Raw genomic sequence first — 12,305 nt, 5'->3', positions numbered from 1 at the left:
CGAATAAAGGAAATCACGGAGGCTTTACATTGTAACCAGAAACTTAATTGAAAACCTATTAGCTATGCTTTCTGCCTGTACAAAAAGGCTTGCTCTAGCCTAATGCCGTCTTAAAGGGCTGTCTTGTTCATGAGGAGCAAGGCTGTCAGCAGAGGGAGCACAGAGCAGAGCCGACTCCCGCTGGCCTGCACCTGCATGAGCGCGGAGACCCGACCGGACGGGGGGCCTCCCGTGGCCTGCCGTCCCCAGCATCCAGGCCACCCGGACGGCCCCGCAGGGGCAGCAGAGAGCTGAGCCCCGCCTGAAGGCACCACCATGAACCACGCGTGGCAGTAACCGCCCCGACGAAGAGGGCGCCTGTGTTCATCTCCTGATGCCGTCCAACAGAGACACGAGCAAGGGTAAGAAGCCTCTCAGGCAAACCTGTCCAGACCTTTCTGCTTGAGAGGAAAAAGGAAATAGCTTGTTCCAGGTCTTCATCAAAAGATCATCTCTTCCAGACTCCCAGCTTTTTGGCTTGTCATGGGATGTGAGTATGGGAAGCAGGGTGGTGGTTACGGTATGGGGAACAGATTAACCCCTTCAGGTTCCAGGCAGATCTCCCTTATAAATTTGGGTTTTGTGGTTAAGCCAGGTTAGATTTTATGAAACATGCACGGCAAGCATCTGTATAAACAATGAGACGTGAGCAACCGACCTGTGCCTTTTTAACGGGATTCTGTAAAGAATATTGATCCACTGCAGCCCCTCAGTGGCTTGGTGACAACAAAGTGATCCAGGGCAAAATACAGCTGAACTCATTTAAGCGACAGCTGGATAAACTCTGTGTCCTCTCCTGATTTCTAATTACAGTCATCAGACAGCAAAAGGCTAGAAAGGCTAGAAATCATCAGTGTGAAACTTAACAGGGATCGATCTCAAATTCAAGTTAAAACAATCCTTTGTAAAAATCAAACGGGTCAGGGAAGTGACGCAGGGCTGAGCCGACTATGGACTCCGTGGAGACAAACCGCTGCTTTGAAGCCCAGCTGACACGACAGGCGCCTTCCCAAGGGCCTCTTCCTAAGGAAGCGCTCCGGGCCCACCCAGCCTGCCTGCCTCTCCCCCCGCACCTCCCCCGGGAAGAGAGCCCACGCCCCCGCGCCCACGTGACTAGGACGCCCCTCCCCCGGGGAGAGAGCCCACCCCACCGCGCCCACGTGACTAGGACGCCCCTCCCCCGGGGAGAGAGCCCACCCCACCGCGCCCACGCGACTAGGACTGCCCCTCCCCCGGGAAGAGAGCCCACCCCCCCGCGCCCACGTGGCTAGGACGGCCCCTCCCCCGGGATGAGAGCCCACCCCACTGCGCCCATGTGACTAGGACTGCACCTCCCCCGGGATGAGAGCCCACCCCACCGCGCCCACGTGACTAGGACGGGCGGCTGCACACAAGCCGGGCAGGCATCTCGGCATCCACCAGTGACGCGGAGGAGGAGACGGGTCCGCCGGAGGCTGGTTCTGGGCACACAGACGCCAAACCTAGAACAAGCCCCCCTAAGTAGCCAGTCAGCGAGCTCAAGCTACCACACGCAACAGACCAGGCCACCCGGCCGGGATGTAATCAACAGGCTGCTACCTTTACTGAGAAAGTCTTGCCACCGAGAAAACTACCAACGTACACAGCACAACTGCGTCTCGCTGCCGGCCTGGGGACTGTGCACGGGCAGCAGGGCGCGGTCACCCCGAGGGGCACGGGTCTCTCGTTGTCCTCACTTAACAGGCGGGCAAAGCCGGGCACAGAGCGGATGAGCGGCTCACCCAGGTCACAACCAATCGGTGACAGAGCCGGGACTTTAAACTGCCGCGCTGCTGTGGCCTGGCAGGGGGGCTCTGGTGCGCTGGGGGGCTGGGCCGCAGGACGGCTGCCCGCGTCCTGCAGGGCTGCGCGGTGAGCGCACGCTCGGGGGGGCTGTGAGCCTGAGAGGGAGGGAGGCATCGTGGTCAACAGATCTGGCCCTCAGCAACCGTACTCCCTCCAAGAACGGGGGCTCAGTCCAGGGTTATCTGAGAGGAAGAAGCCCCGAGCGCCCTCCGTCAGGACTGCTGTGAAGGAGACAAGAGCTCCTGGTGGAAAAGCGGGCCGCACGGCGCCGGGGCTGAGGGTCCAGGTTCCGAAATCAGACAAATCCACGCTGCGCTGCTGACGGACTGTGCGAGCCTGGGCACAGCGCCTGGCCTCTCTAAGCCTCGGCGTCCACGTCTGTTGAATGGGGATAACAACAGCACCTGGACCTCACGTGGGTGTTTGTGGGATTAGGGAACAAACTCGTAAAGCATTCAGCACGATGCCTGGCACAAAGGAACAGCCTACCGAACGCTACTACCTGTGACTGTTAAAATTGCTTTCCCCCAAATCTAGCATCTATGCTCCGCTTCCATCATTTCTTTTTAAAAAACACTATGGGGAATTCCCTGGCGGTAGAGTGGTTAAGGACTCAGCGCTCTCGCCGCCTGGGGCCCGAGTTCGATCCCTGGTTGGGGAACTAAGATCCCGCAAGCCTCGCAGCACAGCCAAAAATAAATAAGTAAATAAACAAATAAATAAATAAAATTTAAAAATAGTAACAAAAAATAAAAAACACTATGTCTATTATAAATAAGCGTGCAACAATTAGAAGGCAAACAAGCGGGAGAAAGGCAAACTCTTACATTTGTCCCAGTGAACGACCTATTTCCAGTGGAACCAGCAGCATATGTTAAGTGGAGGGTGAGTTTCAACACTTCCATTAAAACGTCAATCATTCACCAGTACACAACCACATAGTGTTCATTCACGTAAAACGACAGGGACTCTTCAATACTTCACAAAGAAACAAAGGCATGCTAAATTACTAAATATTTTACCTTTCTACGATGTTTCCTTAAATCACTAGGCTGACAGATGCATGCAAAGAAATGAAGAGAAACCAGATTTACTGCACACTTTGAAGTTAAAAATTCAAGGATCAGTACAGGCAAATATATTAAAAAGAAAATGACAGAACACATGTAAGTGAGATAAGATTTAGAGAAAATGTAACTGGAAATAGAACATTTTTTTGACCACAAAAGTTAAATATAATAAGCTATTCAAGATTTCCTAGAGAAACACTATAAATTATTCCTCAGGAAGATATAATTCTATTACAACATACTCAATTTCTTATAATATGGCATTCTGTATAACAAAGGGCCCTAACAGTTGTCTATTCTAAGCCAAACTTCTCTATAACTTAGTTTTTCTTAATAAGAAACATGTTATACTTTAAAATAGCAACCTAACTGATGAGGAAGTAATTGGAATACCTATTTTAACACTGAACAAATCTAACCACCTATTGGACATTAACATAAAATCCTTACTTAGAATTTGATTTAAAACTTCTCAAAATAAATTTATTGATTAAAGCAGGTACCCTGTGAAAATATGTAAGAATAAAAGCTAGCATAATAGCAGATAGAGTCTTTACATTTTATGATTTATAGAAGATAATTTAATTAAAAATAGTCTAGTAAAGACATTAACTGTGCATGTTTAATAAGCTGATGAGATTTACCGTCTTAAATAATACAAGCACCAAAACCAGAAAGTACGTTGTGTCATTAATTCTACACTTAATGGGTCATTTCTTTACATAAGCAACACCTCACTTGTGAATTACACGCATGCTGTACAGTGTGAGCGAAAACACTCTGATCCATCTACATCAGGCCTGCAGCCATACCTATTACGCAGTGATACACAACATAACACTTACCGCTATGGGGGAAAAACACTGTTTAATGAGAAACGAAGATAACGCAGAGACCCCACTAAAGAGCCACGACCAAGCACAGACACACACTGTGGACCACAGCGCTGCTGTGGAAGGGACTTATAACAGAGTGGGGTGGACGGGGAGGGGAGCTGGATGGTAAACTACAGACTCGGCGGTGGGGAGGCTGGGGTCTGGATTAACAACGATAAAACAAAGGATGATACAGGGAATCAACACCAATGACAGAAGCAGACACATCGTCAGCCAGTACAGAGAACCATATAACAAGGAAAAAAATACACAGAACTGTTTTTCCAAATTCTCTGAAAGAAATTAAGCATGAAACCACAAATGAAATCATCAAAGAGTTTTAAATATCAGCTGATTAACTAATGATGTAAATTATAAAAACAGTATGCCAAAATACCACAAAATGGACTAGTTACCACTTCCCATGTCACTAAAATGATTCATAGTTGATTTAATTATACTCTGGCTAACAATGCAGCTAAAATGAAAATGGGCGGTAACAGAAAAAAAGTATAATACAAGTGCAGTTAAAAAGCAGAATATTGTAAATATGATTTCACGTGGTAAACAGCAATGCACTCACAAAACCTAAACTACATACACGAGAAAGTTGTAACGTGTGCTTCAGAGCTGCACACCGTCACCACACGGTCATCGCGTTTCCAGATGAGGAAGCGTGAGGAGGCCCGTCTGCTTCCCTGGGAGCCGCGGGGCACCAGCTTTTAACCTGGTTCCACACGCAGAGCCGGCGTGAGCGCGCGGCCAGGTGCCTCAGCAAGAGGACCAGTTTAGCTTTTTTGGTTTTGTTTTGACCGCATGCCCTGCCCCCTCCAGTGAGGCATCCCTAGTGTAAAGGAAGACAGCGTTGACTCTCTGTACAGTTTTCGAGATGCCATTAGGGCTGCCTATGTTTACTCTTGCTAAGCTGTCTATTCCTGAAAAACAAAAACTTTCCTGTAGCTGCTGTGCCTTGCAGAGGCCATGCCCAATGTTACACAAAGGAGAACTTTGGATGAGTTCATGATGACATGCTAAGCTGGTCGCCCAAACATTAAAATTAATTTGTCATTCATTGGGAGACTGATTAAATACTAGCTGGCTTTAAAAATCTTGAACCTCTGAGCATAGCAAATGTACCTGATTTTCTTCTAGGTCAACAAAGAAAGCAAGCAAGCAAACCAGGTGTGCTGGGGGAGGGTGCAGCAGGGAGAAGGCAGACACTTACCAGAGTCATGACGCCTAGTCTGTCCACTTCCCTCGCCGGGCTGTGCGGGGCCCTTCGAGGGGTGGGCCGCCCGCTGCTGGGAGGGGAAGAGCTGGCCCGAGAGGAAGCGGGGTACGGGGGGATGGAGCTCACTGATCGAAAACGACCAAGGCTGTCTAAGCTCCCACTGCCCACCCTGCTCTCAATCTCCTCCGCCCTCTGCTCCGTGTTCTCCTTTTCTTCTTGTATCAACCTAAAACAGAATAAAACCGTCACCTGCCTTTGTCAGAAAACAGAGGAACGTGTCTAGATAACAAATCTGGGTTTGTGTTCTGTATTACGATTAACGACTTACCACTGAATCTTACAAAGTTGCTTCCGATCATTCACGTTTGATTTTACTTATTTACACTAAAATTCTGATGGGGGCTGGGTGGCAACTCTCACTGCATAATGAGATATTTAAAATTTACAACTTTTACCTTCCCTGTTTTTAGAGCAAAGCTGCATACCTGTCTATCAATTTTTTCAACTAGAAATCGGGAACTCTGATATAATCAAAAAAGCAATTCACAAAGCAATTTGGAGTTTTTTTTTTTTTTTAATCAATCATCAATTTTATACACATCACTGTATACATGTCAATCCCAATCGCCCAATTCAGCACACCGCCATCCCCACCCCACCCCAGTTTTCCCCCTTGGTGTCCATACGTTTGTTCTCTACATCTGTGTCTCAACTTCTGCCCTGCAAACCGGTTCATCTGTACCATTTTTCTAGGTTGCACATATATGCGTTAATATACGATATTTGTTTTTCTCTTTCTGACTTACTTCACTCTGTATGACAGGCTCTAGGTACATCCATGTCTCTACAAATGACCCAATTTCGTTCCTTTTTATGTCTGAGTAATATTCCATTGTATATATGTACCACAACTTCTTTATCCATTTGTCTGTCAATGAGCATTTAGGTTGCTTCCATGACCTGGCTATTGTAAATAGTGCCGCAATGAACATTGGGGTGCATGTGTCTTTTTGAATTACGGTTTTCTCTGGGTATATGCCCAGTAGTGGGATTGCTGGGTCATATGGTAATTCTACTTTTAGTTTTTTAAGGAACTTCCATATTGTTCTCCATAGTGGCTGTATCAATTTACATTCCCACCAACAGTGCAAGAGGGTTCCCTTTTCTCCACACCCTCTCCAGCATTTGTTGTTTGTAGATTTTCTGATGATGCCCATTCTAACTGGTGTGAGGTGATATCTCACTGTAGTTTTGATTTGCATTTCTCTAATAATTAGTGATGTTGAGCATCTTTTCATGTGCTTCTTGGCCATCTGTATGTCTTCTTTGGAGAAATGTCTATTTAGGTCTTCTGCCCATTTTTGGATTGGGGTGTTTGTTTCTTTAATATTGAGCTGAATGAGCTGTTTATATATTTTGGAGATTAATCCTTTGTCTGTTGATTCGTTTGCAAATATTTTCTCCCGTTCTGAGGGTTGTCTTTTCGTCTTGTTTATGGTTTCCTTTGCTGTGCAAAAGCTTTGAAGTTTCATTAGGTCCCATTTGTTTATTTTTGTTTTTATTTCCATTACTCTAGGAGGTGGATCAAAAAAGATCTTGCTGTGATTTATGTCAGAGTGTTCTTCCTACGTTTTCCTCTAAGAGTTTTATAATGTCCAGTCTTACATTTAGGTCTCTAATCCATTTTGAGTTTATTTTTGTGTATGGTGTTAGGAAGTATTCTAATTTCATTCTTTTACATGTAGCTGTCCAGTTTTCCCAGCACCACTTATTGAAGAGACTGTCTTTTCTCCATTGTATATCTTTGCCTCCTTTGTCATAGATTAGTTGACCATAGGTGCGTGGGTTTACCTCTGAGCTTTCTATCTTGTTCCATCGATCTATGTTTCTGTTTTTGTGCCGGTACCATATTGTCTTGATTACTGTAGCTTTGTAGTATAGTCTGAAGTCAGGGAGTCTGATTCCTCCAGCTCCGTTTTTTTCCCTCAAGACTGCTTTGGCTATTCGGGATCTTTTGTGTCTAGATACAAATTTTAAGATGATTTGTTCTAGTTCCATAAAAAATGCCATAGGTAATTTGATAGGGATTGCATTGAATCTGTAGATTGCTTTGGGTAGTATAGTCATTTTCACAATATTGATTCTTCCAATCCAAGAACATGGTGTATCTCTCCATCTGTTGGTATCATCTTTAATTTCTTTCATCAGTGTCTTATAGTTTTCTGCATACAGGTCTTTTGTCTCCCTAGGTAGGTTTATTCCTAGGTATTTTATTCTTTTTGTTGCAATGGTAAATGGGAGTGTTTCCATAATTTCTCTTTCAGATTTTTCATCATTAGTGTATAGGAATGCAAGAGATTTCTGTGCATTAATTTTGTATCCTGCAACTTTACCAAATTCATTAATTAGCTCTAGTAGTTTTCTGGTTGCAGTTTTAGGATTCTCTATGTATAGTATCATGTCATCTGCAAACAGTGACAGTTTTACTTCTTCTTTTCCAATTTGTATTCCTTTTATTTCTTTTTCTTCTCTGATTGCCGTGGCTAGGACTTCCAAAACTATGTTGAATAATAGTGGTGAGAGTGGACATCCTTGTCTCGTTCCTGATCTTAGAGGAAATGCTTTCAGTTTTTCACCGTTCAGAATGATGTTTGCTGTGGGTTTGTTGTATATGGCCTTTATTATGTTGAGGTAGGTTCCCTCTATGCCCACTTTCTGGAGAGTTTTTATCATAAATGGGTGTTGAATTTTGTCAAAAGCTTTTTCTGCATCTATTGAGATGATCATATGGTTTTTATTCTTCAATTTGTTAATATGGTGTATCACATTGATTGATTTGCGTATATTGAAGAATCCTTGCATCCCTGGGATAAATCCCACTTGATCGTGGTGTATGATCCTTTTAATGTGTTGTTGGATTCTGTTTGCTAGTATTTTGTTGAGGATTTTTCCATCTATATTCATCAGTGATATTGGTCTGTAATTTTCTTTTTTTGTAGTATCTTTGTCTGGTTTTGGTATCAGAGTGATGGTGGCCTCATAGAATGAGTTTGGGAGTGTTCCTTCCTCTGTAATTTTTTGGAAGAGTTTGAGAAGGATGGGTGTTAGCTCTTTTCTAAATGTTTGATAGAATTCACCTGTGAAGCCATCTGGTCCTGGACTTTTGTTTGTTGGAAGATTTTTAATCACAGTTTCAATTTCATTACTTGTGATTGGTCTGTTCATATTTTCTGTTTCTTCCTGGTTCAGTCTTGGAAGGTTATACCTTTCTAAGAATTTGTCCATTTCTTCCAGGTTGCCCATTTTATTGGCATAGAGTTGCTTGTAGTAGTCTCTTAGGATCCTTTGTATTTCTGCGGTGTCTGTTGTAACGTCTCCTTTTTCATTTCTGATTTTATTGATTGGAGTCCTCTCCCTCTTTTTCTTGATGAGTTTGGCTAAAGGCTTATCAATTTTGTTTATCTTCTCAAAGAACCAGCTTTTAGTTTTATTGATCTTTGCTATTGTTTTCTTTGTTTCTATTTCATTTATTTCTGCTCTGATGTTTATGATTTCTTTCCTTCTGCTAACTTTGGGTTTTGTTTGTTCTTCTTTCTCTAGTTTCTTTAGGTGTAAGGTTAGATTGTTTACTTGAGATTTTTCTTGTTTTTTTAGGTAGGCTTGTATAGCTATAAACTTCCCTCTTAGAACTGCTTTTGCTGCATCCCATAGGTTTTGGATCGTCGTGTTTTGTCATTTGTCTCTAGGTATTTTTTGATTTCCTCTTTGATTTCTTCAGTGGTCTCTTGGTTATTTAGTAACGTATTGTTTAGCCTCCATGTGTTTGTGATTTTTTACATTTTTTCCCCTGTAATTCATTTCTAATCTCATAGCGTTGTGGTCAGAAAAGATGCTTGATATGATTTCAATTTTCTTAAATTTACTGAGGCTTGATTTGTGACCCAAGATGTGATCTATCCTGGAGAATGTTCCGTGTGCACTTGAGAAGAACGTGTAATCTGCTGTTTTTGGATGGAATGTCCTATAAATATCAATTAAATCTTGTCTATTGTGTCATTTAAAGCTTCTGTTTCCTTATTTATTTTCATTTTGGATGATCTGTCCATTGGTGTAAGTGAGGTGTTAAAGTCCCCCACTATTATTGTGTTACTGTCGATTTCCTTTTTTATAGCTGTTAGCAGTTGCCTTATGTATTGACGTGCTCCTATGTTGGGTGCATATATATTTATAATTGTTGTATCTTCTTCTTCTTGGATTGATCCCTTGATCATTAGGTAGTGTCCTTCCTTGTCTCTTGTAACATTCTTTATTTTAAAGTCTATTTTATCTGATATGAGTATAGCTACTCCAGCTTTCTTTTGATTTCCATTTGCATGGAATATCTTTTTCCATCCCCTCACTTTCAGTCTGTATGTGCCGCTAGGTCTAAAGTGGGTCTCTTGTAGACAGCATATATATGGGTCTTGTTTTTGTATCCATTCAGCAAGCCTGTGTCTTTTGGTTGGAGCATTTAATCCATTCACGTTTAAGGTAATTATCGATATGTATGTTCCTATGACCATTTTCTTAATTGTTTTGGGTTTGTTTTTGTAGGTCCTTTTCTTCTCTTGTGTTTCCCACTTAGAGAAGTTCCTTTAGCATTTGTTGTAGAGCTGGTTTGGTGGTGCTGAATTCTCTTAGCTTTTCCTTGTCTGTAAAGCTTTTGATTTCTCCATCAAATCTAAATGAGACCCTTGCCGGGTAGAGTAATCTTGGTTGTAGGTTCTTCCCTTTCATCACTTTAAGTATATCATGCCACTCCCTTCTGGCTTGTAGAGTTTCTGCTGAGAAATCAGCTGTTAACCTTATGGGAGGGGAGTTCCCTTGTATGTTATTTGTCGTTTTTCCCTTGCTGCTTTCAATAATTTTTCTTTGTCTTTAATTTTTGCCAATTTGATTACTATGTGTCTCGGCGTGTTTCTCCTTGGGTTTATCCTGTATGGGACTCTCTGCACTTCTTGGACTTGGGTGGCTATTTCCTTTCCCATGTTAGAAAAGTTTTCGACTATAATCTCTTCAGATATTTTCTCTGGTCCTCTCTCTCTCTCTTCTCCTTCTGGGACCCCTATAATGCGAATGTTGTTGCGTTTAATGTTGTCCCAGAGGTCTCTTAGGCTGTCTTCATTTCTTTTCATTCTTTTTTCTTTAGTCTGTTCCGCAGCAGTGAATTCCACCATTCTGTCTTCCAGGTCACTTATCCGTTCTTCTGCCTCAGTTATTCTGCTATTGATTCCTTCTAGTATAGTTTTCATTTCAGTTATTGTATTGGTCATCTCTTTTTGTTTGTTCTTTAATTCTTCTAGGTCTTTGTTAATCATTTCTTGCATCTTCTTGATCTTTGCCTCCATTCTTATTCCAAGGTCCTGGATCATCTTCACTATCGTTATTCTGAACTCTTTTTCTGGAAGGTTGCCTATCTCCACTTCATTTAATTGTTTTTCTGGTTTTTTTTTCTTGTTCCTTCATCTGGTATATAGCCCTCTGCCTTTTCATCTTGTCTATCTTTCTGTGAATGTGGTTTTTGTTCCACAGGCTGCAGGACTGTAGTTTTTCTTGCTTCTGCTGTCTGCCCTCTGGTGGTTGAGGCTATCTACCAATTTGGAGTTTCTAAACACAAGTCTCTAGACCAGATGAAAATGCTGAGTTGATTTTTTTTTAAGGTTGAATTTGAACAAAAGTATTATTTCATAAAGTTCTCTACCAGTCTCACGTGAGTTTCTTTTTTTCTGTTTGTTTTTTGTTTTTTTTGTTCCCCAACCAGGGATTGAACCCCTGCCCCCTGCAGTGGAAGGGCAGAGTCTTAACCACTGTACCGCCAGGCAAGTCCCTCATGTGAGTTTCTGGGTTCATGTCAACCATGCTGCATTACTCTGGAATTCAAGGTTAATGTTCTTCTCCCCCAGTGTGTACTGGATGGTTAAATAGCAGTCTAAATATTTGATTATGCAAATACAATTATTTTGATATTAAAATACCGGGTCCTTGTCATAACCTTTCCAATTTAAGTTCTACTTACATATCCTGAAAGTATTTTCTCAGTTTTGATAACAAGTCGATGGACAGAATTTACCATTTATATCAGGTCAACCTGCTGCATGAGGAAAAAATCACTTTTACCTGGCAACATGCTATAAAAATAAAAGTATATAATTGTTTCATAGTTCCCGCAGGGATGGGGAAAGACAGTCTGTCAGAGCTCATCTGGGTTCAAACACGGCACACAAAGAAGTCAGTCTATGAAGTCAAAAGTGCAGGCAGCACAACCTACTTTTGCCATTTTTGCCATTTATTCTGCGGCCTTTCCTCTCTGGCCCCCGTCCTCTGCAGGTGGGAATGGGCACCTCTGCCTGTGTTAATGTGACAAGAGCAATCTGAGCAGCAACTCTGACCGGGTCCACCACAGGGTCACCGGCCTGGGGCCGCTCTGCACGTGGACTTGGGACAGGAGGTGTGGCCATGGCAGATCTGACACCGGGCAGGCCTCAGGGTACCCGGTCACACTGCTGCCCCCAGACCTAAGGCCTCCTGATCACTACAAGGTAGTCCTTTGGATTCTATTCCCTGTTTTGCAAAGTAACTATTATAATTGCTAAGACAGTTTCTAAAGAAAACATCTTAAATATACTGATGAGACTAAAAAATACTCAAACACACATCCTTTGACCACTGTCTTACAAGAACCAATTTTCACATTATGTTAATTTAAAAGCAAAACGCAAGTCCAGGTGGGAGTCTGCCAACCCGAAAACCCCAGCTTTTCTGTCCCCGGTGGCTTTGGGACACACCGCAGAATCCGCGAGGCTCCGAGGGACGCACAAGAGGGCGACCCCTCCGTGCCGGAGGGCGCACGGGCTGCAGGGGGGCAGCACCTCGGGGCTCAGAGCTGGGGGGACACGCCGGCTGGCAGAGGCTGATGAAGGGTGCCCTCACCTCCTGCGGCACGCCCACCCTCACCTGCCCCTGCGCCGAGCTTTGGCCTTTCTCCTGGTCGGCCACCCCGTCACCCAGCCCTGCCCCGGGAAAGGAATCCAGGGAGCCGACTTTGCCCCGATGCCCCGGCGCCATGTCTCCGCTCCACACCCCGGACGGACATGGCCTCGGCTCTCTGCACCCCGCCCTCTCTCTCCAGATGTGTCGGCAGCTTCCGGGGGCAGGGGCTGAACGCCTCTCCCCTTCCACGACGTCTCACACGGTGTGCTGACACCACAGCTGTGGGGAGGATGCTCT

General features: G+C 43.9%; 1 protein-coding gene across 8 annotated transcripts in view; it reads right to left on the bottom strand.

Moving 5' to 3' along the window:
* PPFIA1 (PTPRF interacting protein alpha 1) overlaps positions 1 to 12,305 on the bottom strand; it is a 92,931-nt gene that overhangs the window by 24,742 nt on the left and 55,884 nt on the right. For 4 of the 8 annotated variants that reach the window (XM_059932273.1, XM_059932269.1, XM_059932270.1 and 1 more), the window contains 2 exons: positions 5,034 to 5,265; positions 2,886 to 2,915 (listed from right to left, as the gene is read on the bottom strand). In XM_059932273.1, the coding sequence (XP_059788256.1) occupies positions 2,886 to 2,915; positions 5,034 to 5,265 (262 nt within the window). The remainder of the gene's footprint in view (positions 1 to 2,885; positions 2,916 to 5,033; positions 5,266 to 12,305) is intronic. The other 4 variants (XM_059932271.1, XM_059932272.1, XM_059932276.1 and 1 more) reach the window with 1 other exon arrangement.

The sequence above is a fragment of the Balaenoptera ricei genome, chromosome 8, assembly GCF_028023285.1.
Source record: "Balaenoptera ricei isolate mBalRic1 chromosome 8, mBalRic1.hap2, whole genome shotgun sequence".
In the NCBI taxonomy this organism is placed as follows: Eukaryota; Metazoa; Chordata; class Mammalia; order Artiodactyla; family Balaenopteridae; genus Balaenoptera; species Balaenoptera ricei.
This window is presented reverse-complemented; position numbering and strand designations above follow the sequence as displayed.